Source organism: Myotis yumanensis, unplaced genomic scaffold (genome assembly GCF_028538775.1).
Source record: "Myotis yumanensis isolate MYYU_CA2020_CCGP unplaced genomic scaffold, mMyoYum1.0.hap1 SCAF_14, whole genome shotgun sequence".
Taxonomy (NCBI): domain Eukaryota; kingdom Metazoa; phylum Chordata; class Mammalia; order Chiroptera; family Vespertilionidae; genus Myotis; species Myotis yumanensis.
This window is the reverse complement of record NW_027223765.1, coordinates 17,057,798-17,072,755: the sequence shown is the minus strand read 5'-3', so window position 1 is coordinate 17,072,755 and position 14,958 is coordinate 17,057,798. Positions and strand designations below refer to the sequence as shown.

Sequence of the window (14,958 nt, the reverse complement as noted above, 5' to 3'; positions counted from 1 at the left end):
TCCGGTTCGGCACGGTTGGCCATGGGGTGTCCTCCCCATGGGGAATCACATAGGTTGCTTCTTAGAAATTTCTCCAAGCTAAGAGCAAGACCTCATTTCTATTTTAAAAAAAAAATGTTAAGAGGAAAAATAGAAGAATGTCAAGGAGAACTGCAGTTCATTTTCTGAAAATTAGCTGGGGTTAGAGGAGAGGAGGCATGGAACAAGTTGGCCATTAGAATTCATCATGATAGAGATTGTTATTAAGTAGTTGAAAGCCTGTAACTTGCCGTGAAGAATGGATATTGCTCAGAGTAGGATACAGGTTTATCTGGAGCAGTCTGCTGCTGGGAAGTTTGTTTTTGTCATTTCCCACCCACCACACACATACCGACTCCACTCAGATACTGTTTCTGAAAGGCTACCCATGCCTACTTCATGAAAGAAATATAGAGGGAGGTGCCTGCATTCTCTGCTCAATTCTTTTACCCTAGCCCAGTGATTTCCAACCTTTTTTTAAATCTCATGGCACACATAAACTAACTAAAGTTCTGCGGCACACCAAAAAATATATTTTTTGCTTATCTGACCAAAAAAATAGGCATAATTTTGATTCATTCACACCAAATGGGCTAGTGTTGTGTTTGCTGTTGTCATTGTTTTATCTGACAATTTAAGAGAAAGAGGTCAGTGCCCCTGACTGAATAGTCAGGGATTGCATGCTTTAAAACTTCTGTGGCACACCGGTTGAAAATCGCTCTACTAGATATGTGTGTTCTCATTCTAAGACTATCAATTGCTGAATATGACACTGCCTGTACTTTTACAGCGAAGTTAAATTGACCCATAATGCAGTCTTTCAGATACTTGAGGGCAGGTTGAGCTTCGGCAGAGAGAACTTCAGCTTGATATAACACAGAATTTCCTGCCCTTAAACATGGCTTATGGAAGGGGTTACTGAACTCTCTTCTTCTAAACTGGGAGCTTTTATAAACAAGCCACATGGATCATGAAGAAGGTGTGCGGGTCTACTCCTGAGTAAAGCAGAGGGCCAGCCTCAGTGTCTTTCACTTCCGTTGTTGGCATTCTGTTTTATGCCGTCAATAAAGACCTTCATCACGGCCCTCATCATGTTGGATAGCTGTGCCACAAACACAAAGCCAAGGACACATCCACCCCCTGAGGACAGGATTTAGGAAAAAGCCAGCGTTGATGGCCCACTGCTTCCAGAGGGTCTGTGTCAAGTAATCCTGCCGATTATGAATAAGGCATCTCAGAGACACTGTGCCATTTCTCAGCTACTCGTTGCCAACCTCTTGCTTGGATACATCACGCAGGAGTGTTTTATTTTCCCTCATCTCTGGAGTTGAACTTAGGGTATTTCCGATAGTTTATACAAGACTCTTATCCAAAGAAAAGGATTTGTCACTTATAGCAGAGCCTCTTAACTCCAAATCTCTTCTCTTGCAAGGACGGCCACCACACTGGGCCTGCCCCCAGACAAACACAGCCACAGCAGGGCTGCCCACACCTGCCCACCACAGAGGAGAAAAAATATTAGAATTATAGGACTAGGGGTACACTGTCCACTTGAGAGGATGTAAAATCTTGACTTCTAAAAGCAACCAGTAAGAGGAAAGTGTGCTGGAAATTGTTTTTAGATCAGTGGGTTAGAGCATTGTCCCAATATGCCAAGGTTGTGATTCAATTTCCTATCAGGGCACATACAAGAGGCAGCCAATAAATGCATACATAAGTGGAACAATGTCCCTTTCTCTCTTTTCTCTCTCTCTCTGTCTCTCTCTCTCTCTTTCTCTCTCTGTCTCTCTTTCTTCCTCTCCTTCTCTCTCTCAAATCAATAAATTTTTTAAATTAGGAAAATAGTTTTGAAAGTCTTATTAGCATAATATATTACTTCCACTAAACAGAATTATGTGGCACTTGCACATTCTGATACTTCAGGCATTTTCTATAAGTGCTTTGAACAACTTTAAAAGCTGAGCTGGGCTGGTAGATCCTTGTTAAAGCCTCAGCATGCCACGTCCAGACTATTTCCCCCAAGACCTGCATCTTTAACATGCTGTAAAAATTCTAGCTATGCACCCTGCGTGGCCACTGGCACTGACAGTGCTAGGCCATCCCTCACACTTGGCACCGGTGTGGGCCATCACGCGGCCTCCTGACGTCCTTGCCCGGGTGTGGCCATGCTGCAGGTCGGGAGCAGTCCTCTGAGGATGCTGTTCTAACCTCCCTTTCACAAACCCTGAAGTCAAATCCAATCACAGGACTGTATTCATTTAACAGGCACTCAGGCAACCCTGCCCTCAGCCTGTTCCCAAACACATGTGTCTCTCATTAGTGGCAGAGAAAATGTAGCTGCAACCTCGTTTACCAACCTCCTTTCTCTGTGTATTTGTTCAAATTTCTACTAGTGTTTTCATGGCAGGTTCTCTATTAGGAGAGAGTCTCCACCTTTAAGGAGACGCTGATCTTGGAGTATTAACTCTCCCGACTTGGCCCAACTTTACCGTGGGAACAGCTATGTTAAGTGCTTGAGGACCAACCGCCAAATCCTAAAATGATGGGAAAGTATGTCTCCGTCCATCATAGGTCCACCTGGCTTCAGATCCATGGGTAGTTCATTTAGAAAGTGATTTTTAAACTCGGATTAAGATATTTTTGTGTTTTTCTTTTAAGCGTATCTGTATGTTCATGACAGGCCCTCTCCCACGCATGGCAGCCAGATAGCTCTAATCCCCAACTGTGGCCCGTGATTCCTACAGTCAGCAAGGAGGCAAAGAGACAAGACAAACGGATCCCAGAGTTTGGTATTCAAGCAAGACTAAACAGACCATTATGCTTCCTTTGCTAGACTGAATATAAAAAACTTTATGGGCAACAGCACTGTCGATTGTATTTTGCTCTTTTTATTTTTTTATTTTTTTGGCTGTGAAGAAATTTTAGTAAAGCGTCTTTGTTTTTGTTTTTTATCTCTTCCTGAATCCAAGTGAAATTCACATCTTTTGCATGTTTCCTGCCTTTCGTTTTTATTGTGTGCACGGAAATCCATATTCCAGGTACACGCACAAGTGCGCACATTAAAATGACCATGACTTCATTTATTTCCATGATGAGACATTGAAGTAAAAGTGCTGGGGTGTCTGTTTTCATGTTCCTAGGTCGAGATCTGTACATCAGAGGTATTTGTATAAGTGACACTTTTATTACGTTCATTTCATTTGCAATATGATAGTGGATCATAAATACGTTCCTTTTATGCCACCGAGTCTGATTTGTAGCTCTCAGCCCTCACGAGGAGAATACTTGATATTTTATGGAGCACCTTTCGTCCAAGAAGCGCTTTGCCGACATCGGCCGGCTTCTTCCAAGTGTGTAAATCACAGGCAAGACCCTTTGGATGCCCCGCCTGCTTTATCAGCCTCCCGGCTCCTGCTGTAGGGTGGAGAGCGGGCAGTGAGTCCCTGCAGGTCCAGAGGGGATGACGAGACCTCACATGTCTGAGAGGAAGAGGCTCGGGGGAGCTCTGTGTTGCCCCTCAGAGGCCCCAACGGCTGACAGAATCCCACATTAGTCACCTGCTCATCTTGTCCTGCACAAAACTCATTTTGAGCCCCATTGTGGGTCTGACGCTGTTTTAAACCCTGGGGACACAGACGCTAGTAAAACACAGCCCTGGCCTTCCAGGTGGCCACAGATGAGGAGTGTGGACCAGTAACAGCCCCGCCCACATTATGATGGTGACAGTGTGTGCCCCTCCTCTGCCTCCCAAGCCCTCCCTGGGACACACTGCACCTGAAAGCAGTTTGTCGGGCCCTCAGATTTGTAGCAGGGATATTGACGCACATGCCGGCCAGCTGCAATCGGACTGAGAGAAGAGCAGTCATCCAACATCACAGGCGGCCTTTGGGTGAGCATCAGTTTCACAGCACAGGCCCCCCACCACCCACCATTCCATCCTTCCTGTCAATTCACCCTCCCCTTGCCCCAGCATCAGCTCCCTGAACCCAGACCATCTCTCCGCCCCCTACACACACACACACACTAGTACACATACCTGTAATACACACGCAGAGCTCCTGCAGCATCCTTCATAGCGCTTGCCATGCTGTGGAGTCATGTATGTGTGTGACAGACCAGGCAGAGCACAGTGGTTAAGAGTGAAGGCCATGGAGCCAGGTTTTCTGAGTTCAAATCCCGGCTCTATCACTTACAGGATGCATGGCCTTGGGCAGGGTACTTACCTTCTGTGCCTCAGTTTTCTCATCTGCTAAATGGGTGTAATAATGATACTTCCCTGTCAGGTTTGTGAGGATTGAATAACCTAATATGAACACAGGGTTCAACAAGTGCACCATAGCTGCTATGACAGTTGTAGTGAACATTTTCAGCATTATAATAACACTCCAGTATGAGTCACAGTCCATATAACAATGGTGATGCCAATATTATGCTTAGTATTATTACCATTATTATTACTAAATGATTAATGTCTGTCTCCCACCATAAGTGAGCTCCATGGCAGGAGCAACCATCTGTGTGGCTCACCATTTTATCCCCACAGCAGGTAGCACTAGGAGAGGCTCAAAACATATTTGTTGAATGAATGAATGAATGAATGAATGGATGGATGGATGGACAAAACAGTGAAGGAAAGAATGAGTCCTCCCGCTCATTTGGTGTTCTCAGATGGCTTCTTCAAAAGCATCATTGCCACGCACAGCAGGGACCCCACGATAATGCCCACAAGTCCTCTGTGTTCGGCTCCACCCACGTCCACGTGGAAGGGCCTCACCTCCCTCTTCCTATATGACTGGCCTCCACTCGCCTTTATTGCAGCCTCACTCTTTCCCACCACGTAGGTGTCTGGGAGGGTGCTGCCGTCCAAGGAGAGAGGCTTGGACTCCTCTGTGACAGAAAGCAGTGGAGCTGGTGCGTGTACCAGATCCCTGCCCCCCAACATCACCTTTGTCACCCCTGCCTTGCATTGGCGCCCTACACAGGAGGTGAGCTCCTGCCTCATCCCAGCACCTGCTGACCAGGAGTCCCCAGAAGCTGGACAGAGCACTGTGCTCAGGCCCGCATCCCGCGTGGTGTTCCAGGCAGTGCACCATCACCCGGATTCCGCGGTTCTTGGCAGCTGTCCCCACGCCTGGCCCAGATACCATGCCTGCATTCCATAGCCGTCTGAAGCCATTGAGCAAAGCAGCTGCTGAGGCCACGTGCCCAGAACATTTGTCCATTAACTTAGGAACCTTTGCATAATGGGGGAGTAATCACCAGAGGTGTCACTGCATTTTGCAGTTGCGGGGCCGTTTCCAAGAGTCTGGGAGTCCTTTAGCCACGGGGACAGGGGGGACGTGGCGAGGCATTTTGCTTCGGGAGAGCAGGCGCAGTCCAGAAGGGAGCAGGAGGCTACTACACACAGGTCCCCTGGCCACTGGTCAGCGGCTAAGAGTTCTCCACATTTGGGCCCCAAATCACAGAAGTGGGAGCTTTGGTTTTGCAGCTGTTATTTTGCAAATGGTGGGCATTGTTACTGCACAACCCAACCCAGTGCCCCCACTGGGCTACCTCACTGAGGTCCCTTTCCCCCTGGCCTCACCCTCACCTTCTGGCTTGGTGTAGAAGCTTAGTGGTGGCCACTCAGAGTGTCACCATCCCTCCCAGATACCCCCCCCCCCCCCCCCCCGAGCTGGGTTTGCTTATCTGAGTTGTCCAGGGGGCCGTGGGAAACAGAAGGCTTAGGAATGCAGACGCAGGCCCCAGTCCTGCCTGGGGGGTGGGTGAGGGTAATTTGGGGTGTGTGGTTCCTCTCTCTCTGCTTTTCTGTACATTCCACTGAAATCCTGACTTGATTACTTGCAAACAGGATAATCTTGGGCCTCCAATTCCTAGAGTGTAGAAATGGGACTGCAGTGTGCTCCTCACCTGGCTCACTGTGGAATTCAGTGAGCTGGAATTCTTCATTGCTTAAGGCAATGGCCGGCCTTGCTAAGTAGTCAGTAAGGGGCATTACTGTGACTGCTGTCTTAGATGGTAATGAGGGCCACCTTGGCTTCCGATTCAGAGCAGTTCCTGGTGTCCAGTGACTTGGGACCTCCCTTGGGGCTCTGGGTTGTTCTTGTTTGAAGGTATAATTCACATAGTGTAACATGCATTCCATGACCTATAGTTATATCCACAAGGTTGTACAACTGTTAGGACTCTCCAACGCTAGAACATTTCATCTCCCCAAAAAGAAATCCCATACCCTTTAGCAGTCACTCCCCATCCACCCTCCACCCCAGCCTTGGGCGATCCTGTCTGCTTTCTGTCTGTGAAGCTGCTTATTCTGAGCATCTTATATCAATAGAATCAACCAGCGTGTGGCCTTTGTGCCTGGCTTCCTTTATTGAGCATGTTTTCAAGGTTCCTCCGTGTTGTAGCATGTGTCAGTATTTCATTCCTTTTTATGGCTGAATAATATTCCATTGTGTGAATATACCACCTTCTTTTTATCCATTCATCAGCCGAGGGATCTGTGGGCTGTTATGAGTAATGCTGCCATGAACGTTTGTGTACAAGTTTTGCATGGACATATATTTTCTGTTTTCTTGGGTATGTATGTAACCGTGGAGTTGCTAGGTCACATGGTAACTCTAGGCTTCACTTTTTGAGGTGCTTCTAAACTCTCTTCCTCACAGCTGTTCTGATGTGACTCTGGTGTCAGCTAAAGAAAAAGGGTCATTGGCAGGACCCGGGAATGGAGAGGGTCCGATAACCTGCACCCACAGCCCTGTGCTCACACACAAGCCTTCAGGCCCCCGCTCACCAACCCAGACTCCATCCCTGTAGAGAGACACAGGGGCATCGCCGCTGCCACACACCTCCCCCTTCCTCCTCGCTGTCTCCCTTTTGCTAACTGTGTGTGTTCTTTGTATTCTCCCTGCTGTCAACCACGCTACCCTCACCCTGTGTTCCCAACCTGCTGGGAACAGTCCGGGCAGTGGGAAAGACTGCACCGAGGCGGGGTGCCGCACACTGCCTTTCGCCACTTTCTAGACCAGAAATGTTCTGCGCCAAAGAGCAGTGTCCTCTCAGAGTCCCAGGGGAAGACAGGCATCTTGGGAGGCTTTTTCTTCTCAGGCATCCACTCCTTTAGGAATAAGTGTCCACGTGAAGAAAGAACTGATCAGCTGCATCCGCTTGGGCACATTATCCTCTCTGAGGCTCAGTCTCTTTCTCTGTAAAATGGGTTTGAAGTCACCTACCTGATAAGGGGGTTAAGTGAGATACTGTAGACAGATGTTATATTCAAGATAGTCAATAAATGTGGATTTTTTTTCCCAGCCCCCCCTGCCTCCTGGTCAGTGTGAGCGGCTTATGCACACACTGGTATTTTTCAGTCCCTTTTTTTCCTCCCCTTTTTACCTCCCTCCTTCCTTTCTTCCCTACCTCCTTCCCTCCTTCCCTCCCCATTCCCATCTCTTCCCTTTCCTGTTTCTCCTCTCCCATGCCTTCCTTTATGCTGCCTTCAGCTGCAGCTCCAAGCAGGGCCTCAGATCCTCCTGGTGTAGACCCAGGGAACTGCTCCCAGGAGGCAGCGCAGGGCAAATCCTCATAGGCGATCGCCTGTGCCCTGGGTCGGTCTGCAGCACAGATTCCCGGGTCATGGTGGTGGCACACACAGCCAGGCGCTTTCCAGCCTGGCCACCCTGGGTCCCCAGAGAATGCGGACTCCCAGAGGGGGCACATGGGCTAATTTTACCTGTTGGTCTCCCTGGGTTTCAGTTTCCTTCCCCGGGAGATCCAGGCCAGAGGCCAGAGCTTTGAGTTACACTTGGATTTGAAGTCACCCGAGAGGCCTGTGCTAGGAGAGGAGGCTCCGGCTTCCACTGCCCCAGGGTCCTGGGTGCTGAGCTCAGTGGGGCCTGCGGGGCCCAAGACACACCTGCTGAGGGGCCAGGGGCCAGGCAAGGTGTGCAGCGGCTGTGGGTGAATAAGTGAATGAGTGAGTGAGTGAATGGAGGAATGAATGAATGGTTTTCCAGGCTGGGAGTTAAAAATGCATAGATTATTGTTGTTTAAATAACTTTATAAATGATGAGACATACGGTTGACACAGAAAATTTAGGAAGCAGAAAAGCATGAAGGGACAAAAGCCATAATCCCATAATCCAAAAGGAATTCTCCGCAAGAGCAAGTCAGTGAACTCAGAAAACTGAAAAGCGGTGTCAAACCAAAAAGCTTAGTTTGGAATCACAGTGTCTGATGCCCCTCCCTACCTGGTGTTGTTTGGGGACAAGTCTCCCAGGCAGGTTCCTTTGCGATGCCTCTGGGCCCTCACCTGGACTTGCGGAACGTGCTTGGGAGGGTGCTCTCTGTGAGGCCCAGTCCGCGTAGCCAGTTCTCTCCACACCAGTGGACTCTCGGCCTCTGGGCGAGCCACGCTCTCCTTCAGCACCGCATGTGCACGCTCAGAAAGACGAGCCCCGTGCTCTGCCGGCCTCCCAGCCCCGAGCCTCTTTCCTTGGGAGATGTGTTTGCGGCACCTTTTCCCTCTGTTTCTGTTCTGAGTGTCCAAGGAATCCAAGGCGTGGGGAGACGAACCCTCCCAGCTCAGGCAGTGCGGGCCCAGCTGCTAGTGACCCCTGATGTGCCTTGTCTCTTGTTTCCAGCTGTCAGGAATGACAGGAACAAGAAAAAGAAGGAGCCGACGAAGCAGGAATGCACGGAGAGCTATGAAATGACAGCAGAGCTGGACGATCTCACCGAGAAGATCCGAAAAGCGCACCAGGAAACCTTCCCCTCGCTTTGCCAGCTGGGCAAGTACACCACGGTGAGAGATGCTTCCCGCTCTCGGGCTGCTGGGAGGATGGGCACAGGCCCCTGGGCACATGTGGGCACACATACACACACACACACACACACACACACACACACACACTCACACACACACAGGCTCTGCCCTGGGCCTGGAGGGGACCTCCACCCAAACTCGGCCCAGGATGTGCCTGTCGGCCCTGGGGCTGTGCAGGGCCACCTTCCTCCTTCCTGGAGTTGGCCTTGGGTGCTCTCTATGAGGCCGGTGTTCCCTCCGATCAGTCAGTCACACGTGCATGCATTCACCCGAGAAACTCGAATTGAGCACTTGCTCTACGCCAGGCCCTGCGGGAGGCACTGGGACGTGAAGGACACCAGTGAGGTAGGTGTTCCTTGGGTCATGACGGACACCTGTGCAGAGCCCAGGGGGGACCCAGAGGCGGGTAAGGGAGCGATCTTTTAAAAACACCAATCCACGTGTAAGATCCCCCAAGATTATTGGGGGCCTCCCCTGGGCTAGGATCTGGCTGGTGTATAACCCGTAAACCAAAGCCTGGAAAAGCACAAAATAGGTGTGGCCCTTCCCCAGGTAGGGAGGTGAGTGGGTGGTCCCCCTTTGTTCCCAGTGTTCTGCTGGAATGGCTTTCACTGAGGTTAGAAATAAAGAGAAGAGGGAGGGAGAGGAATGGGAGCAAAGGTAGGAGGCGTATGTTTCCTGGTCTGGGATGAGCTGGCAGAGACGTCATAAGGTACTTTAATTTTTTAAAGTGTATTTCGTACGTATTATGTTCCTTGATATATATTCCTAGTGTGTGGCACTCAATGACTATTTGTCCAATGAATGAATGGCTAAATATAGGGTGTCCCAAACTTCACGCAAGGTTTGCAATGCAATTCAATTGCAAATCTTGTGTGAATTGTGGGACACCCTATATAACTAGGATGTTGTTCTGGCTTCTTTAAGTGGCTTATGTTGTTTGCCTAGATCAGTGGTTCTCAACCTGTGGGTCTCGACCCCTTTGGCAGTCGAACGGCCCTTTCACAGGGGTCGCCTAAGACCATCCTGCATATCAGATATTTACATTACGATTCATAACAGTAGCAACATTACAGTTATGAAGTAGCAATGAAAATAATTTTATGGTTGGGTCACAACATGAGGTACTGTATTTAAAGGGCCAGAAGGTTGAGAACCTCTGGCCTAGATGCTAGTAAACATACTTTTTTAAAAATGCAAGTATAAATCTAGCCGATTTGACTCAGTGGATAGAACGTCGGCATGTGGACTGAAGGGTCCCAGGTTTTTTTCCGGTCAAGGACACATGCCCGGGTTGCAGGCTCCATCCCCAGCGTGGGGCATGCAGGAGGCAGCCAATTGATGATTCTCTCTCATCATTGATGTTTCTCTCTCTCTCTCCCTCTCCCTTCCTCTCTGAAATCAAAAATAGGTATTTTTTAAAATGCAGCTATGTTAGCATGTGCTGGTTTGGTGACTGATGTGCTAGGAAAAGAACAATATGAAAGGCCACGACGTAAGATGAAATGGCGTTGCCAGGTAGAGAAAAGAACAGTGAGTGCAGGGGTTGCGAAGCGATTCTTGGGGTGCACCCAGCCATGCATTTGGATGTGGGTGCCACAGTTTCACCTATAAAACAGGAATGGGGGCCAGGAGCAGGCCCAGAAGGTTTGCTGTGGAAATGGTTGCTAGAACGTGCCAGGGCAGCTTCTCGGGTGAGCATGAGGCTGTGCGGTTGGGTGGCACCAGCTGCTGGAGGGCTGGCATTCGACTAAACAGGTCCCCTCGCCAAACCCAAGACTGGCTCAGGAAGCGGAGGAAGAACCTAATCTCAGCATGCTTAGGAAGCACCTGGCATGCTCCTTAAGATGCAGGTCCTGATAGGCAGGTCTGGGGTGGGACATAACTGACAAGCTCCCAGGTGGTGCTGGTGCTAGTGCTGCTACTGTACAGACCGCACTCTGCGAAGCCAAGGCCATGAACCTACTTTGAGTAGCAAGACCCAGATGACCTTCTGGGGCCTACCCAGACCCATGGTGTCAGAGAGGAGACTCTGGGGTGCTCAACTCTTTAATCTGAGAAGGCACTGACCTACCTGCCAGGCCAGGGGAGGTGCTGGACTCAGTGGGCAAGCCCTCACTGAGCTTGAGGAGCACTGTCCTAGCCCAAAGCAGACCCAGAGTAGGACTTGGCTGGATACCATATGGGAGTTTTCCTCTCAAGTCAGGAGACGAAGCAGGCCCGTCAACCAAGAGGCGATGGAGGGTAATGCCATGCATCAAGAGCAAGGGTGCTGGAACCAGATGGATGCGGTTTAAACCCTGCTCGGCCACCCATCAGCCACGTGACTGTGCCCAAGCTATTTACCTTCCCTCCTCCTCGCTTTTCCCATCTGTGAAATGGGGATGATAGGAAAGGGTTAGGAAGAGGAAAAGAAACAATTCATGCAAAGCTTCTATGATGGGATCTGGAAATATCTACACAGCAGGGATGCGACCACATATCCACTTCCTGGGTATGAACCGACCCTCCGGGGACCTGGTCTCATGCCAGGTGCATGTTGGCCCTGCAGAGAAGTGAAATACGCAATAGCCAGGGCCGAGGAGTTTATCACTTACTCCTTTTAGAAATGGTGATGGATTGCCAACTGTGTTCCAGGCACTGTACTGGGCTGAGCATTGAGGTGAGTGTGTCCTGACCTAAGATCTAGGGAAACTGACTGAGGATGAGCTCGGGAGAGGCCAGAAGGAGCCGGTGAGCGCGAACAGGCGCTCTGGAATGGTGGGATGGTGTTGAGAGTAAGTGGGAAACGAGAAGAAAAAAACCTTGCAAGGCCTGGAATGCTGACTGAGGAATTTGTATTTTAGCCTGTAAATAATGGAGAGAAATGGACAGCTTGTGATCAGGAATCTTTATTATCATCACCATCATTATTATTACAGCTAATATTTATTGAGCACTTACTATGGGCCAGGGACCATGCTAAGGAATCTAAAAATATGAATTCCCTTACTCTTTACGGGACTCTTATGAGGTGGGTACTGTTGCCCCCTTATGGCAGATGAGTAAACTGAGGTGTAGAAGGGCTACGTAACTTTCCCCCATGTCTCCTAGCCAACACGTGGGGCTTGAACATGAACAGACTGAATGCAAAGACAACCCTTTTAACAGCTACACCATTGACAGAAGACATCAGGAGGGCAGCAGGGGCCACTGGGCATCTGGTTGGGAGGAGGTGGCAGTTATCTGGCAATAAATCCAACATTTAGCTCCAAAAAAGATGGAGCAAAAGAGAACAGTCGGAGTAAGGAGGGCTTCCTGGAGGTGGAAACTTTTGAGGCAGGTCACAAGGAGAAAGACAAGATAGGACCGTCCCTGGGACCATGAGCTGCTGTGTCAGGGTCCTCAGATGGAGGTGTCTTCCTCAGCCCCCAGGCCCTGACTCACCTGGGAACCAGGTGCCATGGCGCCCACTCTGGTCTGGAGGAGGGCAGGGCAAACAAAAAGCACAGCATCGACCCTTCTGGAACACATGTCCTGTGTGGCCTGGCTTCCCCCAGGACCTGGGACCATCGTGCTCCTTCAGGATAGTCCTCTCTCTATTAGCACATCTCTTCCCCACCCCAAAGCCTCACGGGGGGCCTCTGCCACCTTCCCTGCCTCAGGCCTCCCTCTGAAGTCAGTAGCCTCGCCTGTGGATTCTCATTATGCCGTGCGTCCACCTCCACATGCTTCCAGGCCAGCGAGGCTGCCTGCCCTGCCTCCTGGGAGGATGCAGCAGATGCTGTCAGGGCCCAAAGTGGCTTCCCTGAGGGCATCCAGCACCCCTTCCCATTCAACTGCTTGGGGGACAAGACACTGTCAGTCCCCAGCTGGTGCCCATTGTTCTAAGGACTTCGCAGGGACTTCCTGCACCTCTTGTCCAGCAGGGAAAGGGGAAGCGCCAAGTTTCATCTCCAGAGGCTGCTCCCCAGCACAGGGCAGCCAACCTCCCTCCAGGTGCGTGTGGCACGTTTGCAGGAGCGAGGCTGCCCTGATACTGCCCCTCCTCCGGATGTCTCATGAGTCCTACTCTCTGCACACAGACCTAGCTCTGTTTTTATCAGAAGCCACTTCAAATCCTTTCTGGAAGTAGCTGGGGGTATAAATAAATATCAGCAGCCATAACACATTCTCTGCAAGTTTCGAGTGAGCATTTTTTTTTTTTTTTTTTTTTAGCGAGAGCTTTTTTTAGATGGGCGGTGGCTCCCACTGCCAGAAAACTCCCTGCCACCTTCACCAGCCTGGCATCTCTGAGGGATGCCTTGGGAATAAGTAGGCAGAGAGGAACTGAAAAGGCAGCTAGCCCCCCACCTACAGGTCTTGGAGAGAGTACTTCCTTTTTCTTCCCTCATTTGGGTAGGTTTGCGACCACGGAGGCAGCAGGAATGGGTAGGGGAGGCAGAAACATATGTCCACCACCTTCTGGGCCCAGGCCCAGCAGAGGGCGCTTCAGAGCTAGTCTCCATGGGAAGATTTCTAACCAGTGGCCCCTCCAAACCCAAGGGGCGGAGGGGATTCCATGTAGAAAGGTGGGGAGTGGGGTGTGGCTATTGTATTGAGCTCTCCAACATGGAAGGAGGGTGTGAACCAGAGGACACCTCCCGGCTCTGGGGATGCGTAATTCTGCCTCCTCGGGACAAACCCCAGCCACTACGTCATTTAGGCTTTGGGGCCTCTTAGACCCAGGTTCAAACCTTGCCTGTGCTACTTAGGAGGTTCATGACGTGGAACGTCATGGAGCCTCAGCTTCCTTATCTATATAATGGGGTTGAAATAGTACCTACTTCCTGGGGTTCCTGGGACAGTTGAATGAGAAAGAGGCGTCAGGATGCTTTGTATAGTTCCTGGCACAGAAATGTGCCAAATGAGCAGGGCTCCTCCGAGTGATCCTGCTGTGAACACCTTGTCCTCTTTCAGAGCCACGTGCCCACCCCCAGCCGGGTTTCAGAAAAGCTGCAGAAAACACACACGTCCTCCGCACCCCCCAAAACCGCCTCCATCCCCAGCCACCCCAGGCTGCGCTGTCCATTCGCCGCGGCTGGGAGATAATATATAAGCCATTTTCCACCTCGTGCCCATGAATCCAGCGCGCCGTCTAATAAAACACCAGGTTATTTTGTGTTTTATTAACTGCCTCTTCCCTTCAGTTTGCATAATCGTGAGTGAGATTTACATGCCGCGGAGACGGCTGTGCATTCTTTTTAATAGAAGGTGCCACAGGCTGCTCCCTCTCAGGCCCGGGCGTGATGAAGTGACCTCATCCGATGCTGATGAAGATTTCGTTCACACTCGCTGGGCCGGGGCGATGTCTTTTTTTCCAGATGGATACTCCATTGTGAAATGATTCCCCGCAGTAGGCCCGCCTCTCCGCCCCTCTCCATCGCGTCTTCCTCCGAACCGGATAAACTGCCTATTAAATTTAATTACAGCCCGAATGGCGCACATCTTGATCTGATGTTCCCCTGAGTGCACTGTATTCCGCCAAGGTCCTCGAGGAGGGAGGACAATAAATCTGGAGGGCGCGTGCCTACTTTCCGCAAAGAACAGTGCAGGCGGCCACGCTGGCCACCAGCTTCCCAGGGCATGGATGGCATACCTGCTGCCAACGTTTCTTTCTGGCTTTGCTCGCCAGCATTCCAGACAGGAGCTAGTTTTACTGCTCCTGAGCTGATTTCCACTGAGGGAGGAACTAAGGACATGGGTGGGGGTGCATGGTACCCTTAACTGATATCTGTCAGGCCCCAGCCAGGCCTGGGAGCCTTGCCTTTCCTTGGATGGCTCAGATCCATCTTCAGAGGCAACGGAGGCCTTGGGAAGGGGGCCCAGGCCCCAGCCTAGGACAGCCTCAGCCGCAAAACCTTAGCTGTCCTGAGCCATTTTAAATAAGCACGGGCTTTTGGGAACTTCACTCATTGGTTCATTCAGCACATATTTCTTTAAGTGCCATGTGCCAGGCACTGTTGTAGGCACCATACAGCAATAAAAAATGAGACAAGCCTGGCAGGTGTGGCTCAGTGGTTGGGCGTCAACTTATGAACCAGGAGGTCATGATTCAATTCCGGTCATGGCACATGCCTGGGTTACAGACTGGATCCCCA

General features: G+C 50.5%; 1 protein-coding gene across 5 annotated transcripts in view; it reads left to right on the top strand.

Moving 5' to 3' along the window:
* The window catches only part of RARB (retinoic acid receptor beta), an 851,244-nt gene that overhangs the window by 820,708 nt on the left and 15,578 nt on the right, over positions 1-14,958 (top strand). For all 5 annotated transcript variants that reach the window (XM_070433307.1, XM_070433308.1, XM_070433309.1 and 2 more), the window contains one exon: positions 8,658-8,818. In XM_070433307.1, coding sequence (XP_070289408.1) covers positions 8,658-8,818 — 161 coding nt within the window. The remainder of the gene's footprint in view (positions 1-8,657; positions 8,819-14,958) is intronic.